The sequence below is a fragment of the Pan paniscus genome, chromosome 1 (genome assembly GCF_029289425.2).
Source record: "Pan paniscus chromosome 1, NHGRI_mPanPan1-v2.0_pri, whole genome shotgun sequence".
NCBI classification, from domain to species: domain Eukaryota; kingdom Metazoa; phylum Chordata; class Mammalia; order Primates; family Hominidae; genus Pan; species Pan paniscus.
Window position 1 is genome coordinate 152,679,279 of NC_073249.2, and position 20,198 is coordinate 152,699,476.

General features: G+C 33.7%; 2 protein-coding genes across 4 annotated transcripts in view; one reads left to right on the plus strand and one right to left on the minus strand.

The window, feature by feature from the left end:
* LOC100990811 (fucose-1-phosphate guanylyltransferase) overlaps positions 1-1,821 on the minus strand; it is a 345,681-nt gene extending 343,860 nt beyond the window's left edge. For all 3 annotated transcript variants that reach the window (XM_055117300.3, XM_008956037.3, XM_008956039.4), the window contains exons 1-2: positions 1,673-1,821; positions 204-371 (exon numbers count right to left, since the gene is read on the minus strand). In XM_055117300.3, coding sequence (XP_054973275.1) covers positions 204-371; positions 1,673-1,793 — 289 coding nt within the window. In that variant the 5' untranslated portion in view covers positions 1,794-1,821. The remainder of the gene's footprint in view (positions 1-203; positions 372-1,672) is intronic.
* Positions 1,781-20,198, plus strand: part of LRRIQ3 (leucine rich repeats and IQ motif containing 3) — a 172,502-nt gene continuing 154,084 nt past the window's right edge. The window contains exons 1-3 of the mRNA XM_003830588.5: positions 1,781-2,037; positions 16,349-16,597; positions 17,172-17,495. Of these exons, the coding sequence (XP_003830636.1) occupies positions 16,349-16,597; positions 17,172-17,495 (573 nt within the window). The 5' untranslated portion in view covers positions 1,781-2,037. The remainder of the gene's footprint in view (positions 2,038-16,348; positions 16,598-17,171; positions 17,496-20,198) is intronic.

Below are 20,198 nucleotides of genomic sequence, written 5' to 3' on the forward strand. Positions count from 1 at the left end.
TTTTTCAAGGTAAGTCATAATGGGTAAGAACAGTTGCTATTCCTTTTATCTTTCTAAAAAAAGTCAATTTATGTTCAAATTTTAAAGTTTGTAAAGCTGTGGGTAGAGATATGCAGCTTATACACTGTAAGTCACAGAAACCTTTTCTTCAATGATTATTCTGCTTAGGACCTATATTATAAAACTGACCATAAAGTGCGTACCAATTTTGGCTCCAGCAGGATCTACAAAAACGTGATATTGAACTCCAAGGGGTAACTCCTTTCTTTTCAGCTTTTCTGACAGCTGTTGGTTGTAAGCAAGTTCCTGTTTTTCATCAGCCGCTGTTATTGCAACTATGTCCCAGAATTCTCCACGTGCTACAAGTTTGCCTATTTGGAAAAAGCAAGGAAATGAAAACAAAAATTATGAGAATTTTCTAGTTGCCACAGGTTTGCCTATTGAGAAAGATGAAAAAGAAGGTAATATCCATTATCATCTTCCAAAATGTATCTTTGGCTTTTGAAAGTTAGGGAATAATTAGTGGTGCATTAATACGATTCAAAATAGTTATAATGAGGACTGTTCACAAGTTCCTTTTTTTTCTTTTAGATCACTCCCTCCTTTTATGGTTTGCAATCCAATTTAATTATAAATTCTGAATGACATAATGTTTCTTGATTAAGAGAGCGACTTTTAACTTGCCAAAGACTATTGCCTCAACTCTTCAATAAGAAGAGGAGATAAACATAAACAAATCTCCAGCTTTGCAAATCAATTCTTATGTATCAGGGACACTTGGTGTTAGGTGACTAAGAAAGACACAACCCAAAGATCCCTTCCCTCAATGTTGCTGTTTATAAATGTGGGTACTTTATTTTCTATTACTTTAAGATGAACCATGCAAACTTACATAGGCTGTTAGAATATAACATAAAATTCTGGATTACAGAAGGTCCCAACTCTCTGATGACAACTTTAAAAGACAGTGTGCACTTTTAGTAGACAGTTGGAATCTCTTTATTGATAAACAAAATGATTTAGCGTTTTAATTAGTTAACAAACAGAACTTGTCAGCTAGAATCTAATAGTCCTGAATGTTTTACTGTTATCCAAGAATTAGTCCCAGTATTTTTTAAGCAGTCACTGCAACACAAATATAATCACTTTTATAGACAGGTTTACAGGGATTAAGTGTCATAGCCAATTTTTTGATAACAAATTTCTTCCTTTTAATTTTTAATCCATAATTCCTCCATGTTCTGTTACTCCCTCAACAAACGTTTACATTACAGAAGTAGATGAACGTAATGTAAAGCGTGAAGTAGATAGGGGCTGGCATCTACTCATAAAGTTCAAAATACTGTGCTTCATATCTTTTAGATTTATTTAAAGCAACTTTTATTAATGAGCTAATCAATGCATAACTTCACTAGTCAGATTTTCTTCTTCTTCCTCTGCCCTCATTTTTAATATCTATACTACTAAGAATAAAGTAAGCAACAAGCATGTCAAGCAGGGACAGTGAAAAGAATAAAAAACTCAAAAGGATTATTAGCTAGCTACTCCTGGGGAGCGTCATAGGCCTGCAGATGAGAAGTAAACGGGAAGTGACAGTCCAGCAAACCTCCTGGCACGTAAAAGCACCCTCCCTCTGCATTGCCCAGGAGAACTCGGGTGCCTTCTCTGGTACCTCTCAGCTCGGAAAACCTCCGCAATTTTCGCTGGGTGGCTTCTCGCAGCGATACTTCCGGAGGGTCCCTAGCAGCTGCCATAGCCCCACCTTCCCTGACACCGCGCCGCACAGCACGCATGCGCCCTGGGGTGCGCCTCCGCCCGGTTGTTTCTGACCCGCCCCCTCCGTGCGTCGCCCACGTAACCACGCCCCCGGAGCGCCTTGGCTGGCGCCCGGAAAACCATGATGTGGAGAACTTGGATGTTGTCTTGTTTCTCTAGCAACGGTCTCAGGAGCAGATGGCCACCCAGCGATTTGTCTGACTGTGTTGGGGCTGGGCCACTTGTCTCCAACTCATAAGGGCTTGCAGCCCAGTTGACCCGGTGAGTGGTTCAGTTTGGGTGACAAAATTGTTAGAACCGACCCGCTAAGGATAAGGCAAAACTACATTCTAGCTTCCCAGCTTTCACATCAAAGGCGGTTCGTCCTAACTGGTGGTTTGTTGCAGCCTGGAGCAGTTCCCCAGGATAGCCTGATAGAAGATCTCCGCCATCTCTCCTTTCCCCCGCCACCCCGGGCCATCTGCCCCCAACCCTGGGTCATGATACATACACAGTCTGAATATTTAAAATCTCTGCTCTTTCTAGGAACCTTAAGTTTGTGGTTTCTAGAGAGTGAGCCACCCCACCCCTCTGTTTTTTCTTAGTAGGCTACACACGACAGCCTCTCAGATAGTGTCTTTGAAAGTTGTATAAAATTCAGTCCGCAACCAGGCTCCAAATATTTTTGGTATTTTGGTTTCTTCTCTGGCATTCTTTTGTATATGTAGATTAATCTAGAATGTTCAATAACATTCTTAGGAATAAGTCAGCCTTTTTAGGTGTTTTTTGGGTAGCTATATAAAGGTGTTCCTGTTATAGAACACGAGGTTTCTTGGTTTTACAGACCACTTCATCTTTACACAGAAGAAAACTGAATCAGAGAATAGTGAGTTAGTCAAGGTATCACAATTAGTAAGTAATAAAAGATTTAAGAAATATATTTCAATCCCAAACCCAGAACTTGTGCTATTTCACCATACCGTTTGATTTTTTGAGAAGATTTCTCTGTATCAACGTCTTCATTAGGTACGTAGACATTCAGGGCACCATAAACTCTTGTCATAAATATACTTAGTTTTTCTTCTCAGACTTGTTATACAATCGTGTTCTGATAGTGGAAGCATTTGGATAAAATGGCAGATTAGATTACTCTTTCATAGTTTTACATTTAAAATTTCATTAATTAAAAAAACAGTATCTTATTGAAGAACATTTAGAAAATACAGAGACTTGATGAAAGTAACCAAAGGAGAAAGTAGCGAGAGAAGGTCAGAGAGAGAACAAAGGGCCATAGGAAGAATTTTGGTTTTTACTCTTGAGGGAAACAAAGCCATTGCAGGGTTTTGAAGTGACTTGGCTTATGTTTAAAGAGATCACTCGGAGACAGGAGAATAGATTATAATGGGGGATGAGGCAATGATAGAAGCAGGGAGACTTCTTTGGAGGCTACTGCAATATTGCAGGTGAGAGCTGGTGAAGGCTTGACCAGGATGGTAGCAGTGGGAATGGTGAGAAGTTGGTCAGATTCTGGATATATTTTTAAGACAAAAACAATAAAATGTGCTGATGGAATTAATGGGTGTGGACTGTAAGAGAAAAAGAGGAGTCAAAATGACTGCCTTGGGATGGATTGGCCATCGATTAAGATGGGTAAGTTTCCGACTGAGGAAGGTTTTTGGGGTAATAGGGTCCAGAATTTGATTTTGGACATGTGGAATAAAGAGACATGTGTATGCAGTGAATATGTAATGGAAGTTTGTGTGTGTATGTGTCTGTATGCATTATACATACGAGTCTAGAATTCAGGAGAGAGGTCTGGGCTAGAGATACAATTTTGGGAATTGTCAGCAAGAAGATAGAGTTAATTTTAACTGTGGAACTAAGTGAGGTCCCAAGGGAGTGAAGGTCAGCAGAGCCTATATGTTTGGGGTCTGTATATTCTAATAAGGTGAAATAAAGAAGGAAGAAGTAATCAAATAAAAAATCCAGTGGTAACAATTGTGAGGAGACAAACAGAGTGATGTGTTAGATTCTATCATACAGAATATTAAATAGAGTATTTCTTGGATCTGGGACTGTATCATACAGAATATTAGAGTATTTCTTGGATCTGGGAAGGATGGCCATAGAAATTGGATATTATTTTTTTCAATATGACTATATCATGCAATCAAAATTTGCTGGAAATAAATATACCATATTATCAGCTATGGCTTCTGTTTTCTTTCTTTTCTCAAATTTTTATTAATATTAATTTTTAGTTAAAAAAATTAAAAAATACTATATATATGAGTAGGAGTAAATTTCCGTGGCAGTTGATTTTTGGAGGCAAAAAAAGTTTAGAGATTTTATTTAAGTTCATATTCACTATAATAAAACAGTGTGATATGACTGTTTAACATCTTAAGCTACCAGAGTATTATTATACTAGAGAATTCGCCACAGAGTTTTTCCAGGTATTTATCAGAATGTTATTTTACCAGAGTAAAATGTATCAATCCAGCCAAGCTGTAAGCCCATTAATTCTGCACAAATCAAACACACAGGAAATAATCTGTTTAGTTTTGGATTCCACATTTTTAAAAAGATGTTGAACATACTAGACTATAATAAATTGAAAAATTATATTCTGTGGAGGCATTTGGGCTTTTTATTTCCAGGAGGAGAGTAGAGAGTATCTGAAGAGCTGCCATAAGGAAGAATGAGATAGATTTTTTAAAGCAACTTTATTGAGGTACAGGTTTAGAACATTTTCATCCCCCCATTAAAATGTCTTCCAACCCATTTACAGTTAATGCCAGTTACACTGTTTTTTTATTACTACAGGCATAACTATGACTGTTGTGTGGAAATTATAGAGAAGAATGTTTTAATTTTCCCCCCTTCTTTATATGAGGAAGTTGAAGCCAAATGAATAGGGTCCTGGATTATATACTGTGGAGCTCGTAGTGCATGCTGTGGCCAGGCCAAGCTAGGGCTGTACTTGTTTCCAGTCCTTGTGCTTCATGGCTCTGTTTAACCACTGTTTCCTCCTGTTACCCTTCCTGACATGCAACGAAAGCAAAAATTGTCTTTTTGCGGTTTGTTTTATTTCGATTTATTTACTCAGCTAGCCTGTTCTCAATTTATTTCTTAAATATTTTTTTTCTCACTATGCCCTGTTGGAGGAACCCTCACACCCCTCAACTTTCTGTAGTGCAGAGAAACATTCTCCCACCCCTGAACTTTTATTATACTTCCTCCCTTAGTATTTTGTAGATTTTTTTTCCAAATGGAGTTCCCCAGTAGTGTAATCATAATCTACTTTGTCCAAATACCAGGATGAGGTTTCGGGGAGGGGAAAGGGATAGGGAGAGGGCAAGTGGTTGAAGAATATAAATTAGTAGAGTCAAGAATTAAATTTTAATTAATGTAATACAATATTTATGACACTTAAGAAAAAGGTATTAATGGCTTAATTTTAGAAGATCCAAAATCTGTTCTATGAAAGCTAACCAAGGAATGTTTTGGGCTAGAAGAAATATTTGTCGTGCTAATTTCTTTATTAAGAGGTTGTGATTCCTGTGCAGATTATTTTCTGTGAATGTTTTTATTAATTTTGGCTGTTTAATATCCATCTTCTGGCTCACCACCTTTTAGTTTTTTCAGGCTTATGCTTTTGCAGTCTCCAAGTTGGAATAAAAATAAAAATTGAAAAATGATGTCTCACAAAAGCTTTTTTTCTGAACAGAAGTATATAACCTTCTAAAATTTAAAAAGCCAATATATTTAAAGAAAAAAAGTTATAATTACAAATGAATTCTGATTCCTTGTTCTGAATGACTTTTCATGTCGTTTGAAAACATATAGAATATGCCATGAAAATATAATGTTTTGTGCTACCAAGGTTATTTATATTAAGTTATAAATGCACTATATTCTGTGTTCATTTTCCAGGACACATGTACTAGTCTGACTGTTCTACTAGACTCTCCCCTTCTTAACTTTTAAAATATTTTTTTTCTGTGATATAAAATCATGGCAATTCTTTTATATTTTTAGAGACACGATTTTTATTTTTAGAGACAACCTTTCACCCATGCTGGAGTGCAATGGCAGATCATAGCTCACTCCTGGACTCAAGCATTCTCTTGCCTTGGCCTCTCAAAGTTCTGGGATTATGCAGGCATGAGTCACTGCACCGGCCCATGGCAATTCTTTATTAAAACAGTCGTTACTTAACAAATCTGTTATCCAAATAAAAAGTATTTAAAAAATATAATTTCTTTATTTTGTTAATAGAGATGCACTTAATATGTTGCAGACATTCTAAACTAAAAATAGTTTGTAATCACAATATGTATAAAATGTTACTGATTAGAATCCTTACAATTAGATTTTCTAAAAACTAAGACTTTTTATTCTTTTTTTATGATTTGATTTTATATGCAGATAACAGCTGTTGTGATAATTCTGGAGTCTAGTATTCAGATTTCCATCTAATATTATAGTTCATGCTTATAAAATAAATTACTTTCATGTAGACCATCAAATCTAATATTTTAATATATTACTTAAAATAATGATGATCTGTCTTCCAAGTATCTAAAAGCTTCAGTGAATAAGTGTTAAGTCTAAAGGTAATTAGTACACTCAGCAAAGACTTACTTTGAAAACTTTTTTCCCAATATTTATTATGTATCACATTTGGAAAAGAAATAAATATACAAAATAAATAGTTTTTACTTCTTAATATTTAATTTAAATATTCATGAGTTATAACCTTGTATAGTTACACTTAATGTGTTTGCCATCAAAGTTGGGAGTGAAGGTGAGATATAACTGATGTGCATTTTATTTTATAGACATGGTTTATATAGTGCAATTAAAATGTAGGATAATTTTTAAATTGGTACTTTAGTTGATACAAACTAAGGAAAGGTTTACTGATAATGGTACTGATTTATTTTTAACTGCAGAATTTCTTTGAAACTGTGGTTGGAGACTTGATACGTTCTGTAACGTGTTGCTATACTTAATTTGCCTTTGAACATTATATTATTATTTGAACTTGATAATTTACAAATGTGTATATACATTTCACAAAATAGTTATAAAATTATCAAAGTCTAAAATGAACGAAAGTGACTAGATTCCTCCTCTATGTGCATATTTTAAATTTGCAACAAGTGGTAAAGGGCTTCCAACTTGGTAGAGGAGGATATATCAATTGTAGTGGTTTTTAGCTTCCCTTGGTAGGCAGTAGAATCATATGGGCCCATAGCTGCAATGATATGATTCAGGGGACATGCTCTGGGGCCTGGTCATTTGAGTTATTCCAGTTTTCAGATGTACAACATAAATAAATAATGAGAAACAAAATTGAAATGCTGCATGTGGTAGTTAAAACAAAATATGAAAAATCCCCACTTTTCCATAATGATTGGAAAGTTCGACAGAATATGTAGCTGAATAATATAAATAACTGACACATACGTTATATTCTGAATATAGAATACTAGTTTTTTCTGTAATTTATTAATCATGTTAATCTTTCCTTTTAATAGCATTAACCAGGTATTATTATGTTCTGTTTTGTAATTTTTAAAAATATTAAGGTTGTTTATATACTGGCAAATACATATTGTTGGCAGAGGTGAATATTAATAGAGAAAATGAATGTAAATTAATATAGTGTATGGGGAAGACTGCTTATAAGACTAAATTATTTTAGTGTTCATATCACATCAACTAAAAAGAAACCAGTTGAGAAGATTTTAAAATATTGAATACATATAAAACAAAAATCAGTAAAGAGGAACTGAAAAATATGTTTTTAGACACATATTTCGGATAAGATTTGGTATTTGAGAGGAATACAAGAATTGGGAGAGAGGATGACAGGTAAGGGCTGAAAAGAAACTACCTGTTGGGTGCTATGCTTACTTCTTGGGTGACAAATTCATTCATACTCCAAATTGCAGCATTATGCAATATACTTTTGTAACAAACCTGCACATGTACTCCCTGATTCTAAAATAAAAGTTGGAAAAAAATTAACTCTGAATGTCCTAACAGATAAGGAAAGGATACATTTTGGAGTGAGATTTATTATTGCATGGTAAAAGTAACCACAGAGAGTATATGGAAAGACCTCCCCACTCTTCACTAAACATGTGAACTACAGGTTAATGGTTAGATGCTTTACATTATAGAAGAACCTACATATAATCTGAGTAGAGTATTTATTTTTTATAGAGACTATAGATCTTTATGGTCTCTTCTGGAATGAGATAATGATAAAATATGCCCCTCCTCCCAGAATATTTGAGAATATAATTAAGAATTACAATTTTCTTGAAAAATATGAGAAAAATTTTCTCATATTTACTTTGGATTAAATTTGCTGCTCTTTTTCAAGTTCTAGAAATGGCAGCTTATATGATTCATTTTAGATCTTTGCTCTTTTCTAATATATGTATTCAGTGCTATGAATTTCCTTTTAAGCACTGCTTGTACTATATCCCACAAATTTTGCTAAATTTTACATTTTATTTTTATTAGTTCAAAATATCTTTAAATTTTTATTGACCTATGTGTTACTTAGAAGTGTGTTGTTTATAAATCTCCCAAGTATTTTGGAAATTTCCAGCTGTTTGCCTGTTATTGATATCTAGTTTAATTCCACTGTGGTCTGAGAGAAGACGTTGCATGGCTTCTGTTCTTTTGAATTTGATAAGGCATGTTTTATGGCCCAGAATGTGGTCTGTCTTGGTGAGTGAATGCTCCATGTGAGCTTGAAAAGAGTGTATATTCTGTTGTTGTTGGATGAATTAAAATAAAACTAGTTGCTATTATTATTTTGGACAAATTATTCAACTAAGAATAAGAAAAATAAGAGATTTTTATTTTATCCTCACTTGTTCCTTTCCCAACACTCTTTCTTAACATAGATATGAGTATCTGACCTATATCATTTCTCTTCTCTCAGAACTTTTAACATTTCTTACAAGGCAGGCCTACCAACAACAAATTACTTCAATATTTATCTAATAGAATTTATTTATTTTTCACTTTTAAAGAATAATTTTTGCACCATACAGTGTCCTTGATATAGTTTTTGAAGCATATATTTTATCTCGAATTGTTAATGGAACTAGGCATTCAATTAATTTTGTAGAGCTTACTGTATTAGTCTGTTTTCATGCTGCTGATAAAGACACACTCAACACTGGGTAATTTATAAAGAAAAAGAGGTTTAGTGGACTCACAGTTCCATGTGGCTGGGGAGGCCTCAGCATCATGACAGAAGGTGGAAGGCATATCTTACATGGCGGCAGACAAGAGAGAATGAGAACCAAGTGAAAGGGGTTTCCCCTTATAAATTCTAGGTCAGTGAGTTTTTTTCTCTTAACACTTCAAATATTTCACTCCACTATCTTCTGCCTGCATGGTTTCTGATAAGTCAAATGTCGTTATTATCTGTGATCCTTTATAAGTAAGATTTTTTAAAAATTCTTTGGCTTTTTCCAAGATTTTTTTTTTACCTTTGATTTTCTGAAGTTTGTATATTAAATATCTACGTGTGAGGTTGTTTTTTTTTTATTTTCTTACATTTATCCTACATGATGTTCTCTGTTTCTTGAATCTGTGGCTTAGTGTCCGATGTTAGAGTAAATTGTCATTCATTATTGTTTTAAATACTGCTTTTATTCCTTTCTATTTTTCCTTTTTTGGCATTTTTATTACACGTATGTTACACATTTAGAAGTCCCACACTTCTGGAATATTATGCTTTTTTTTCAGTCTTTTTTTTTTCTCTTTGGTTTTTAGTTTTGAATGTTTTTGTTGACATATCCTCAAAGTCAGAGATTCTTTTATCAGTCACGTCCCGTCTACTAATGAGCCCTTCAAAGGTATTCTTCATTTCTGTTATAATGTTTTTGGTCTCTACCATTTCTTTTTTATTCTTTCTTAGAATATCTATCTCTCTACCTACATTGTCCATCTGTTCTTGTATGTTGCCTACTTTTTCTATTAGAGCCATTAGCATATTAATCCTAGTTGTTTTCAATTCCCAGTCTGATATTTCCAACATCCCTGACATCTGTGTGTCTGTTCCTGATGAGTTTCTATACTGCCTGTCTGTTGCTCCAATTTTGTGGTCAGCAGTTTACCCTATGACCTTACTTTGTGTAGCTAAGAAGAATTGTTGATTTTTAGTTTGTTCAGCTTTCTAATGTGTTGTTAGGATGGAGTGACTACTCCAAGCTCCTTACATGCCATACTGGAAACTGCAGGTCCCTTGATACACTTTTTGAAGCATATATTTTATCTTGAATTGTTAATGGAACTAGGCATTCAATTAATTTTGTAGTGCTTACTGTATTAGTCTGTTTTCATGTTGCTGATAAAGACACACTCAACACCGGGTAATTTATAAAGAAAAAGAGGCTCAGTGGACTCACAGTTCCATGTGGCTGGGGAGGCCTCAGAATCGTGGTAGAAGGTGGAAGTCACATCTTACATGGCAGCAGACAAGAGAGAATGAGAACAAAGAAAAAAGGGTTTCCCCTTATAAAACCATCAGCTCTCATGAGACTTATTCACTACCACAAGAACGGTATGGAGAAAACTACCACCATCATTCAATTATCTCCTACTGGGTCTCTCCCACAGCAAGTGGAAATTATGGGAGCTACAATTAAGATGAGATTTGGGTGGGGACACAGCCCAACCATATCATTAAGTGCCAAACACTGTTCTAAACCCTTTAGGTTGACTCATTTCGTCCTCATAACAATTCTATGGGCTGTTATTATTATCTTCTTTTAACAGATAAGGAAACTGAGGCACAGGATACATAATTTACCTGAGATCACCAATCTCAGAACAACTTACATTTCATTTCCTTTTTCTGTACTTAGTTTATAGGGTGCTTGAAAAATAAAATGAACTTGTCGTAACCAGTAGAATGTGGCTGAGGAGACGCTTCAGTTGAACCTAAGCCTTAGGAAGTTTGGACAGGTTCTGCTTTTATGCTTTGGGAGCCCTTAAGCATGTAGAAAGTCTGGCTACCCTATTTCAGACACACATGGATAGATGACATGGAGAGGACAGGTCAACATAGAGAGGTCCTGAGACAGTATGGAAAGAAAGACTGGTTCATCTCAGCATTCCAGCTGAACCTAACCTTCCAGCAGTTCACTGGAGGAGTGAACTAACTGATGCTTCAGCCACTGTCAGTTGGAGAACTGCTTACTTCAACTGAGTTAACACACAGAATCTTCAGAGTAACAAAATGATGGTTATTTTAAGCCAATAAATTTTGGAGTGATTTGTTACACTACATAAATAATTGAAAAATAAACCTTTTTTGTTGTTTTGCAAGTGATTATTGGCTGTGGAGAATTAAAAATAAAGGAATTTACAATAGATTTCTACCGAAATGGGAGAGACTTTGTCATTTGTACTTAGAAGTCTTTTAAAGGTTCCTTCCCCATAGTTTGCTATTTCTCTGAGGAAAGGAAAAGACAGACATGTGTATGAAAGAGACATTTATTGAAACCTGACTCAGTTCTAGTTCAGGTCCTATGGAAAAATTTGAAAAACTACCTAACCATAAAACAAGTTTTCTGTTCACAGGGTACATATAATTTAGTGGAAAACAGGGCCATTAAATAATAACATATATAAATATGTAATCACTAAATTGGGGATGTGGGGATAGAATCAGAGTCTAAATAATGACTAGACAATAATTTGCCAAAGAAGGTTACACTGAGAGAGAAGTGTGACATCCTAAGATAGCAGGTTAGCACATTTCATTAACTAAGAAGCCAGGGTTCTTAATAGTTTGGATTTTTAAAATTTTTGCTTTAAGTTCAGGGATAGATGTACAGGTTTGATACATAGGTAAACTTGTTTCAGGGTAGTTTGTTGTACAATTGATTTAGTCACCCAGGTGTTAAGCCTAGTGCCCATTAGTTATTTTTCTTAATCCTCTCCCTCCTCCCACTCTCCTCCCTCTAGTAGGCCCCAGTGTGTTGTTCCCCTTTATGTGTCCCATGTGTTTTCATAATTTATCTTCCACATATAAGGGAGAAAATGCAGCATTTGGTTTTCTATCCCTGCATTTTTTGGCTAAGGATAATATCCTCCAGCTTTATCCATGTTCCTGTAAAGGACATGATCTCATTCTTTTTATGGTTGTATAGTATTCCATGGTGTAAATGTACCACATTTTCTTTATCCGGTCTACCATTTATGGGCATTTAGGTTGATTCCATGTGTTTGCTATTGTGAATAGTGGTGCAGTGAACGTACGTATATGTGTCTTTATAATAGAACAATTTTTATTGCTTTAGGTATATACCCAGTAATGGGATTGCTGGGTCAAATGTTCTTTCTGTTTTTAGGTCTTTGGGAAATTGCCACACTGTCTTCCACAATGGTTGAACTAATTTACACTCCCACCAACAATGTATAAGCATTCCTTTTTCTCCACAACATCACCAGCATCTGTTATTTTTTGACTTTTTTTGTTGTTTTTAAATTTTTATTTCAATAGTTGTTGGGGTACAGGTGCTATTTTGTTACATGGATAGGTTCTTTAGTGATGATTTCTGAGATTTGAGTGTACCTGTCACCCAAGCAGTGTGCACTGTACCCAGTATGTAGTCTTCTATACCTCGTGACCCTCCCAACCTTCACCCTTGAGTCCTCAAAGTACATTATATCATTCTTAGGCCTTTGCATCCTCACAGCTTAGCTCACACTTATATGTGAGAACTTATGATATTTGGTTTTCCATTCCTGAGTTACTTCACTTTGAATAGTAGCCTTCTGGGCTCCATCCAAGTTGCTGCAGAAGACATTGTTTTGTTCCTTTTTGTGGCTGAGTGGTATTCCATGGTGTGTGTGTGTGTGTGTATAAACATATACCCATATATATATATCTATATATCTCTCTCACATTTTTTTAATCCACTAATTAGTTGATGGGTACTTAGGTTTGTACCATATCTTTGCAATTGTGAGTTGTGCTGCTATAAACATGTATGTTCATGTGTCTTTTTTATATAATGAATTCTTTTCCTTTGGATAGATACCCAGTAGTGGGATTTTTGGATCAAATGGTAGTTCTACCTTTAGTTCCTTAAGGAATTTCCATACTGTTTTCCATAGTGGTTATACTAGTTTACATTCCCACCAGCAGTATTCCCTTTTCACCACATCCACGACAGCATCTGTTGTTTTTTGACTTTTTAATTATGGCCATTCTTGCAGGAGTAAGGTTTTAATTTACATTTCCCTGATGATTAGTGGTTTTTTTTTTGCTTATAATAGTCATTGATTAGAGCTAAAAAGTAGGCAGTTGAACAAAATGGAGGAAAAGACACTGCATTAAGTAACATCAAAAAGATCTCAAATTTGAATTTAATATATCCTTAATTACACTAGTAGTTAATTCTTACAATTTTTTTTCTAATAGACATCTTTTTGATTGAAACTGGAAAGTAAACTGTTGTACAAAATGGAAAAAAAAGGCATTGAATTATGTAATATCCTGAGCATTATCCCAAATTTGGATTTGTGTGAACCAATATTTCATTTCTTCCTCAAACTCTATGTCTTATTTACAAGAAGTTTTCAAGTGAGGCAAGAGTGCCAATCATACCAATTCACTTATTATATATTACAAATTTTATGTAGAAAAATATTTGAACATATTTAAGAATTTTGGTGGGAGGGGACAATGTTATTTTATCAGGTTCATTACAACAGTATTTGTTAATGTCACAAAGCTACTAACAAGGTTATTCATCTAATAGCTAAAATTTGAATGTCTCACACAAGTGTAGAACCTCTCATTTTGGAAAATTCTCTAATATATCTGAGATCAGTAAGGAAAATAGAAAAAACTCCACTTTGGAATAATACCATTAGTAGTTCATTGGCATGTTCAAATGGCATATAGATAGCATTAATGCAGAAGGTTTAAAATAAACAATTATTCCTGGTGGATGAATCTATAGACATTACTAACTATATTTGATTAATAGCACTGTTGAGAATCCCTGAAAATAAATGCCAGGAAGAAGATAATATCTTCATAAAGAAATTTCAAAATAGACTGTTAAGAGATGGAATAATCAATGTGAGAAATAAGTCCTTTGAAATAAAAATATTTATATATATTTATATAGCTATATATTAAATATAATTATATATATAATTTTGTGTACATGTATATAATTTGTGTACTAATGCCACGATTAACAGTATAAAGCCACCTTTAGCATTATGTGAAGAAATGAGATCTCTGAGGTTCCATGTTGATCGGTGTTGGTTTTTCAAGGACTTTTTTTTTTTTTTTTTTTTTGAGACGTAGTCTTGCTCTGTCGCCCAGGCTGTAGTGCAACCTCCTGGGTTCACGCCATTCTCCTGCCTCAGCCTCCCGAGTAGCTGGGACCACAGGCGCCCGCCACCACGTCCGGCTAATTTTTTGTATTTTTAGTAGAGACGGGGTTTCACCGTATTAGCCAGGATGGTCTTGATCTCCTGACCTAGTAATCCGCCCGCCTCAGCCTCCCAAAGTGCTGAGATTACAGGCGTGAGCCACTGCGCCCAGCCCTTTCAAGGACTTTTTATGCATTTGTGAGCTAAAAAAGAAATGAAAATTAAGAAAATGAAAAGGCAAGCCACAGAAGGGGAAAAAAAACTTTGGAAAACACATATTTGACAAAGGATTGGTATCTGAAGTAATACAAAGTACTCAAACTCAACAATAACACAATACCACAATCAAAATATAATGGACAAAAGATCTGAACAGATAACTCACCAAGGAAGATATACATGTGGCTAATAAGCCACATGTATGAAAGATGCTCAACATCATATATCATTAGGGAATTGCAAATTAAAGCAATGAGATACCATTATTCACCTATTAATATGACCAAAATCAAAACATTGACAACATTATGTACTGGTGAGGTTGTGGAGCAATAAAATCTCTCATTAATTGCTGGTGGGAGTCCAAATGGTACAACCACATTGGAAGACAGTAGCAGTTTTTTACAAAATGAAATATATTATATGATTCAGCAAACGAACTCCTTGGTATTTATCCAAGTAAGTTGAAAACATATCCACACAAAAACCTGCACATAAATTTTTATAGCACTTTTATTCATAATTGTGTAAAGTTGGAAACAGCCAAGACATTTTCAATAGGTGAATGGATAAATAAACCAAACCATAGTGCATCCATGCGATGGAATGTTATTCAGTACTTTAAAAAATGAGTTATTTTTCTAAAGACTTGGAGGAACCTTAAATTTAAGCTTTCTTTAAATGAGGAAAGACTTATATCTTTTCTATTTTGGAAGTCCAAATGATGTGTATATTATCCTACATCCCAGCACCAATAGAGCTTCATGAGTTTAATTTGTAAAGATTTATTTATATCTGTGTATTCCATATCTGACTCTATATTTTTAAGACTGGTTTACTTGTAGTTGAGGCTAATCTTTCGTAAGGTGTTCGTCGATCATCTGTTAACATTATTCCTCTGCCCTTAGCCCAGAAATTCTGATACAGTAGATATGAGATGGGGCCCATGAATCTGCCTTCTAGTTAATTCATTGACACTTAGAGCTGGAGGATTCTAGTTTTAGGCCTTGGTTATGATATATAAAGTAACCAGTGTCTTGAAAGAGTACAAGAGTGTATCTGGATTTTCACATTTATTCTCATTTGAATCACACTGATTTAGTTTATCTGCACATCGTAGAAATCGATTCTTCCATTGGGGAATGTTGATCTTAAAACATACTTCCAAATAGACCACTTCAGCTCATACATTCTCTTCTCACCTATCACTGACTACCTTTTATGAAAGCTGAAATTACTCTTAATAAGTGAAAATTCACATATATGAGAAATACTGTGTAAAATTATATTAAAAACCATTTGTCCAAATATTTTAGATAAATTTAAGTAGTCAAAATTTAAAGCTATTAGAATTCTGAGCCTAATTTCCTAATTGAATTGAATGTAAATATTGTGACAACAAATTTTCTCTTTAAGACACAAATATTGTTGATAACATTTGAAGGCCTGTATAGCACCTTTATTTTATCTGGCTGCATTGTTCAGCCTCTTTCACAAAGATTATCACTCTCCTGATTTGTTTATTATTCAGTGTATTTCTTTAACAGTATATTTTAACAAAAATTATCATACGAGTTATATAAAGTATGGTTTCATTTGTTTGTTGTTAGTTGTCTCGTCTAGAAGGGATGATTTTATCTCAGTTTCTTCACTGAATTTTTCAAATATTCTATGAAAATGGAAGTTTGTCTTCCTCTTGCTAATTAGTTCGTTCACTGGTGAGGGCAGTGATAACATTCTGATTGGCTGTTATTGAAATGTTAGATATTTAAGTTATTTTGGGATAGAAAGTTCTATAAGAATGAGTTTTTTTAAATTGTAACTTTAATAACACCTTTTACTTGCACTATCTCTTGGCAAAATTTTGTTTGTTTTCAGGTAAATTTTTGAAAGTGGAAAAAAAAAAATCAAAGCACTTTCTTATCTTTCCTAGATGTTTCATGGAACAATCACAGAAGAGCTAACCAGTCATGAAGAATGGAGTCACTATAATGAAAACATAAGAGAAGGTCAAAAAGATTTTGTTTTTGTGAAGTTCAATGGCCTTCATTTAAAGTCTATGGAAAATTTGCAGTCTTGCATCTCTCTTAGAGTATGCATCTTCTCAAACAATTTTATTACAGATATTCATCCACTTCAAAGTTGTATAAAATTAATCAAACTTGATCTCCATGGAAATCAGGTAAGCAATAGCCATTTCAGATATTTTCATATAAATGAAATTTCAGTCTTATAATAAGTACTTATGTTACCTATCCACAGTATTTCTTCAACATGGTTTTTTGTCTAAAATATAAACAAAAATTTAACAATAAATTAAAAGCATGTAAGATGTATATAAATACGGACACTTTGATGTAAATGAAAATACATAAATAGTGTGTAATCTGGTATGTTTCACTACTTAAATCTATAGCCTGGATTAAGAATGCCTCATGATTCCTTAATTTTCCTTAGGTAAGGAAAGTATTTTAGAAAAGTTTAAAGAGTCAACCTATTACAAAGAAATTTTCTTTGAACAAAAAAGTATGGTTATGCATTTTACTACGTGAATAATAATAAATTATCTCAGATACCCAGTGTATTATGGTTTTCAACTGGCCATCATTGGATAATTATAAATACTCTGTTTGCTTATTAATTAGAAACTTGCTATTTGGGGAATATTGAATTTTATATGTGTAATATTTTACCATTTTCTGTGCTATTCGAAAAAAGTAATTTTGGAATTTAAAAGATTTTTAATAATATTTCAGATAAAGAGTCTACCAAATACCAAATTTTGGAATGGATTGAAGAACCTAAAACTACTCTATCTTCATGACAATGGGTTTGCAAAGTTAAAGAATATATGTGTATTATCTGCCTGTCCAACCCTCATTGCCCTCACTATGTTTGATTGTCCAGTAAGCCTTAAAAAAGGATATAGACATGTTCTTGTTAACAGTATATGGCCTCTCAAAGCGCTGGATCATCATGTGATTTCTGATGAAGAAATAATTCAGAACTGGCATCTTCCTGAAAGATTCAAAGCATGTAACCATCGACTTTTCTTTAATTTCTGCCCAGCTTTGAGAAAGGTAAGTGGCTTCTTTAGGGTTTCATTTTAATTAAATGTATAAAAGGAAAATTTTAGCTTCTGAGTTCTATATCTAAATTATATAAACTTTTTAATATTTTTGCATCATTTATATAAAATAATGTAAACCAATGAATATATTTGTAATGTCTTTCTATCTGAAACTTTATAAAAGTTTGCATGCCAACTACATTAAACAAAGCCTGAAATGATCAAATTGTAGAGAAACAAATTTTTGTTTTTTAAATTGAAAGTAAATCTCTAATTTATTCAGAATTTGGTATATGAAAGACTCCATTGAGAAATACTTAATGTTTTTTAAGAGCGTTAAAGGATGACTTAGATTATTATTAGAAGATAAAATATTTAATTCTTACACAATTGATTTGGTTATTTGACAAGATAAAACCATCATTATCTGTTGATTTATAAAATGTTAGAAGAAGTGATTGTGAAAAGTTGATACCAAGTTAACGGATACAGACTAATTAAGTGGATTTACAAAAACATAAGGAAACGTTCTTTATAACACATGAATAAATATTAGAACAAATCATTTAAGAGTTAAAAAGGGGCTTAAATTAGGTACAAGATATAGTAACAATAAGTTGCAGGAAATGTTTATAATATGTTCTAAAGATATGTGAAGTCACATATATGTGTGTAGAAATTTTGAGGAAGAATAGAACATAATTTTGAACAGTGAGTATATCTAAAAGAATATATAAACATTGAACAGTGATTATGCGTGGAAAAACAAAATTACAAAGTTGGAAGAATTTTATTACTGCATATAATTTTTTTAATTAGGGACATATTAGTGATTTTGTAATAGTTTTAAAAATTTAGGATTTTGGTAATAATTTTGTACTAATAGTTAAAAATATAAAAAACAAGGTAGTATTTAAGTCTGATATCTTAACCTGGGCCCTAAATAAAGAATTTCACTTAGGTACTTCAGTTGCGTAGTATGGCATAATGAAAGGTGGCAACATGCATGACCCTTTTAAGGATAATCGAAGTGACTGAGATTCATTTAAGGAAGTAATGGAAAGTTGGGCAGTGAGCATTGAGAAAGAACTTGGATGACCTACTAAAGAGCTTAGACTTGATGAATATAATGAAGATTAATTGAAATTATTTGAGTAGGAAAATTAGGGTAGGTCCCTCATAGTAAGTGCTCTATGAATAAATGGTATTGACAAGGTTTTTAAAAGGTGATCAACCCAACATTTTGCTAGCAGATTAGTGGAGGATAGAAGCCAAATGAGGGCAAGGGGATCAATTACTGTAGGTTCAAAATGATGTGATTAGGATTGATATAGGCAGATACCAGTAATAAAGAAGAAAGAACACAGTGTAGAGGACAGACACATATTCAGTGAATGCCATTGTGGTAGGCGCTTTATACATTTTATTTCTTCATTCTTTCACCAAGTATATACTGAGTACCTAATATATGAAAAGGACTGTCTGGGACTTGGAGATTCAGTGGTAAATAATACTGACAAAATTCTTGTCCTCATTAAGTCCAAGGGAAAGGCACAGAGAATAGACAAATCTGGAAACAAAAATAAAACAAAACAACCATAAAATGTCAGCTAGTGTTAGTTGCTAAAGAAAAGAAAGTAAGGCATTAACACAGACTGAAAGGGGTAGAGATTTGGGCTACATTAGCTAGGGTGGATGGGGAAGGCCTTTTTGAAAAATATTTATTCCTCATTGTTTCCTTGGATGTGGAAAAGTGTTAGTTTTATTTTACAGGAGAAAATGAAGCATAGTGAGGTTTAGGAACTTACCCAATATTGGACAGAAAATGAGTCATGAGCTGGGATTTCAACAAGTCTGCAGTCAACATTGCATCACAAATGACAGTGCAGAGATTTGAGTGTACTTTTGACACTGAGTGTGGAAAGAGGAGAAGAATAAGTGTGGAAATACTCCTCTACTATTTTGAAGCTGGATAACTGGGACAGAAAAGAACTTATTTAACAGAAATGGCAGCACTTAAAGACTTTTGGTAAAAAGATAAGTTTGGTCATACTTCTTTGAGGCAGGATATTAAAGAAGAAATAATAACTAGACATTGGAAATGAAAAACAAAAATTCAGAAATAGTGTTCTGGACTTGATTGTAAATTCAGGAGTATTTGCTTGGGGTCATAGTTAAAGCGTAGTTCTCTCAGGTAAATACAGGGATCAATAAAGGCTGAAAACTAAGGACACAACCTTGGGGCACTGTCTCATTTTGTGGGTAGAAAGCAGTGTAACCAATGAAGATAAAGGATAATTGATCTCAGCAGGTAAGAGTAAAAAAAAAAGTTAAATAGAAAAGAAAAAAAAACATATTGGAAGAATTTTTTATGGTAAAGAGGATGTCACATCTTTAGAATTTCAATAGCTTGCAGTTGTTGGACATGAAATTGCGGTGGGTTATATATAATTGCCAAGTATAGAACCTTTACTGAGAATATTTTGGACAGAAGAAAAATAAAGCTTTAACTATAGGAAATAGAATTTATGAAAGATTTATTAAAGTGAAGTGATACTTGCCTCACTTTAACTTACCAAATATATAACTTACCATATTTATAAACTGAGGATAAATGAGTTTTGATTAGAAAGAGAAAGAGACTGAAAATGTCATAAATGAGGAAATAATTGGAGAAAATCATTGTGAAGAAGTATGAATGGACGGTAACACA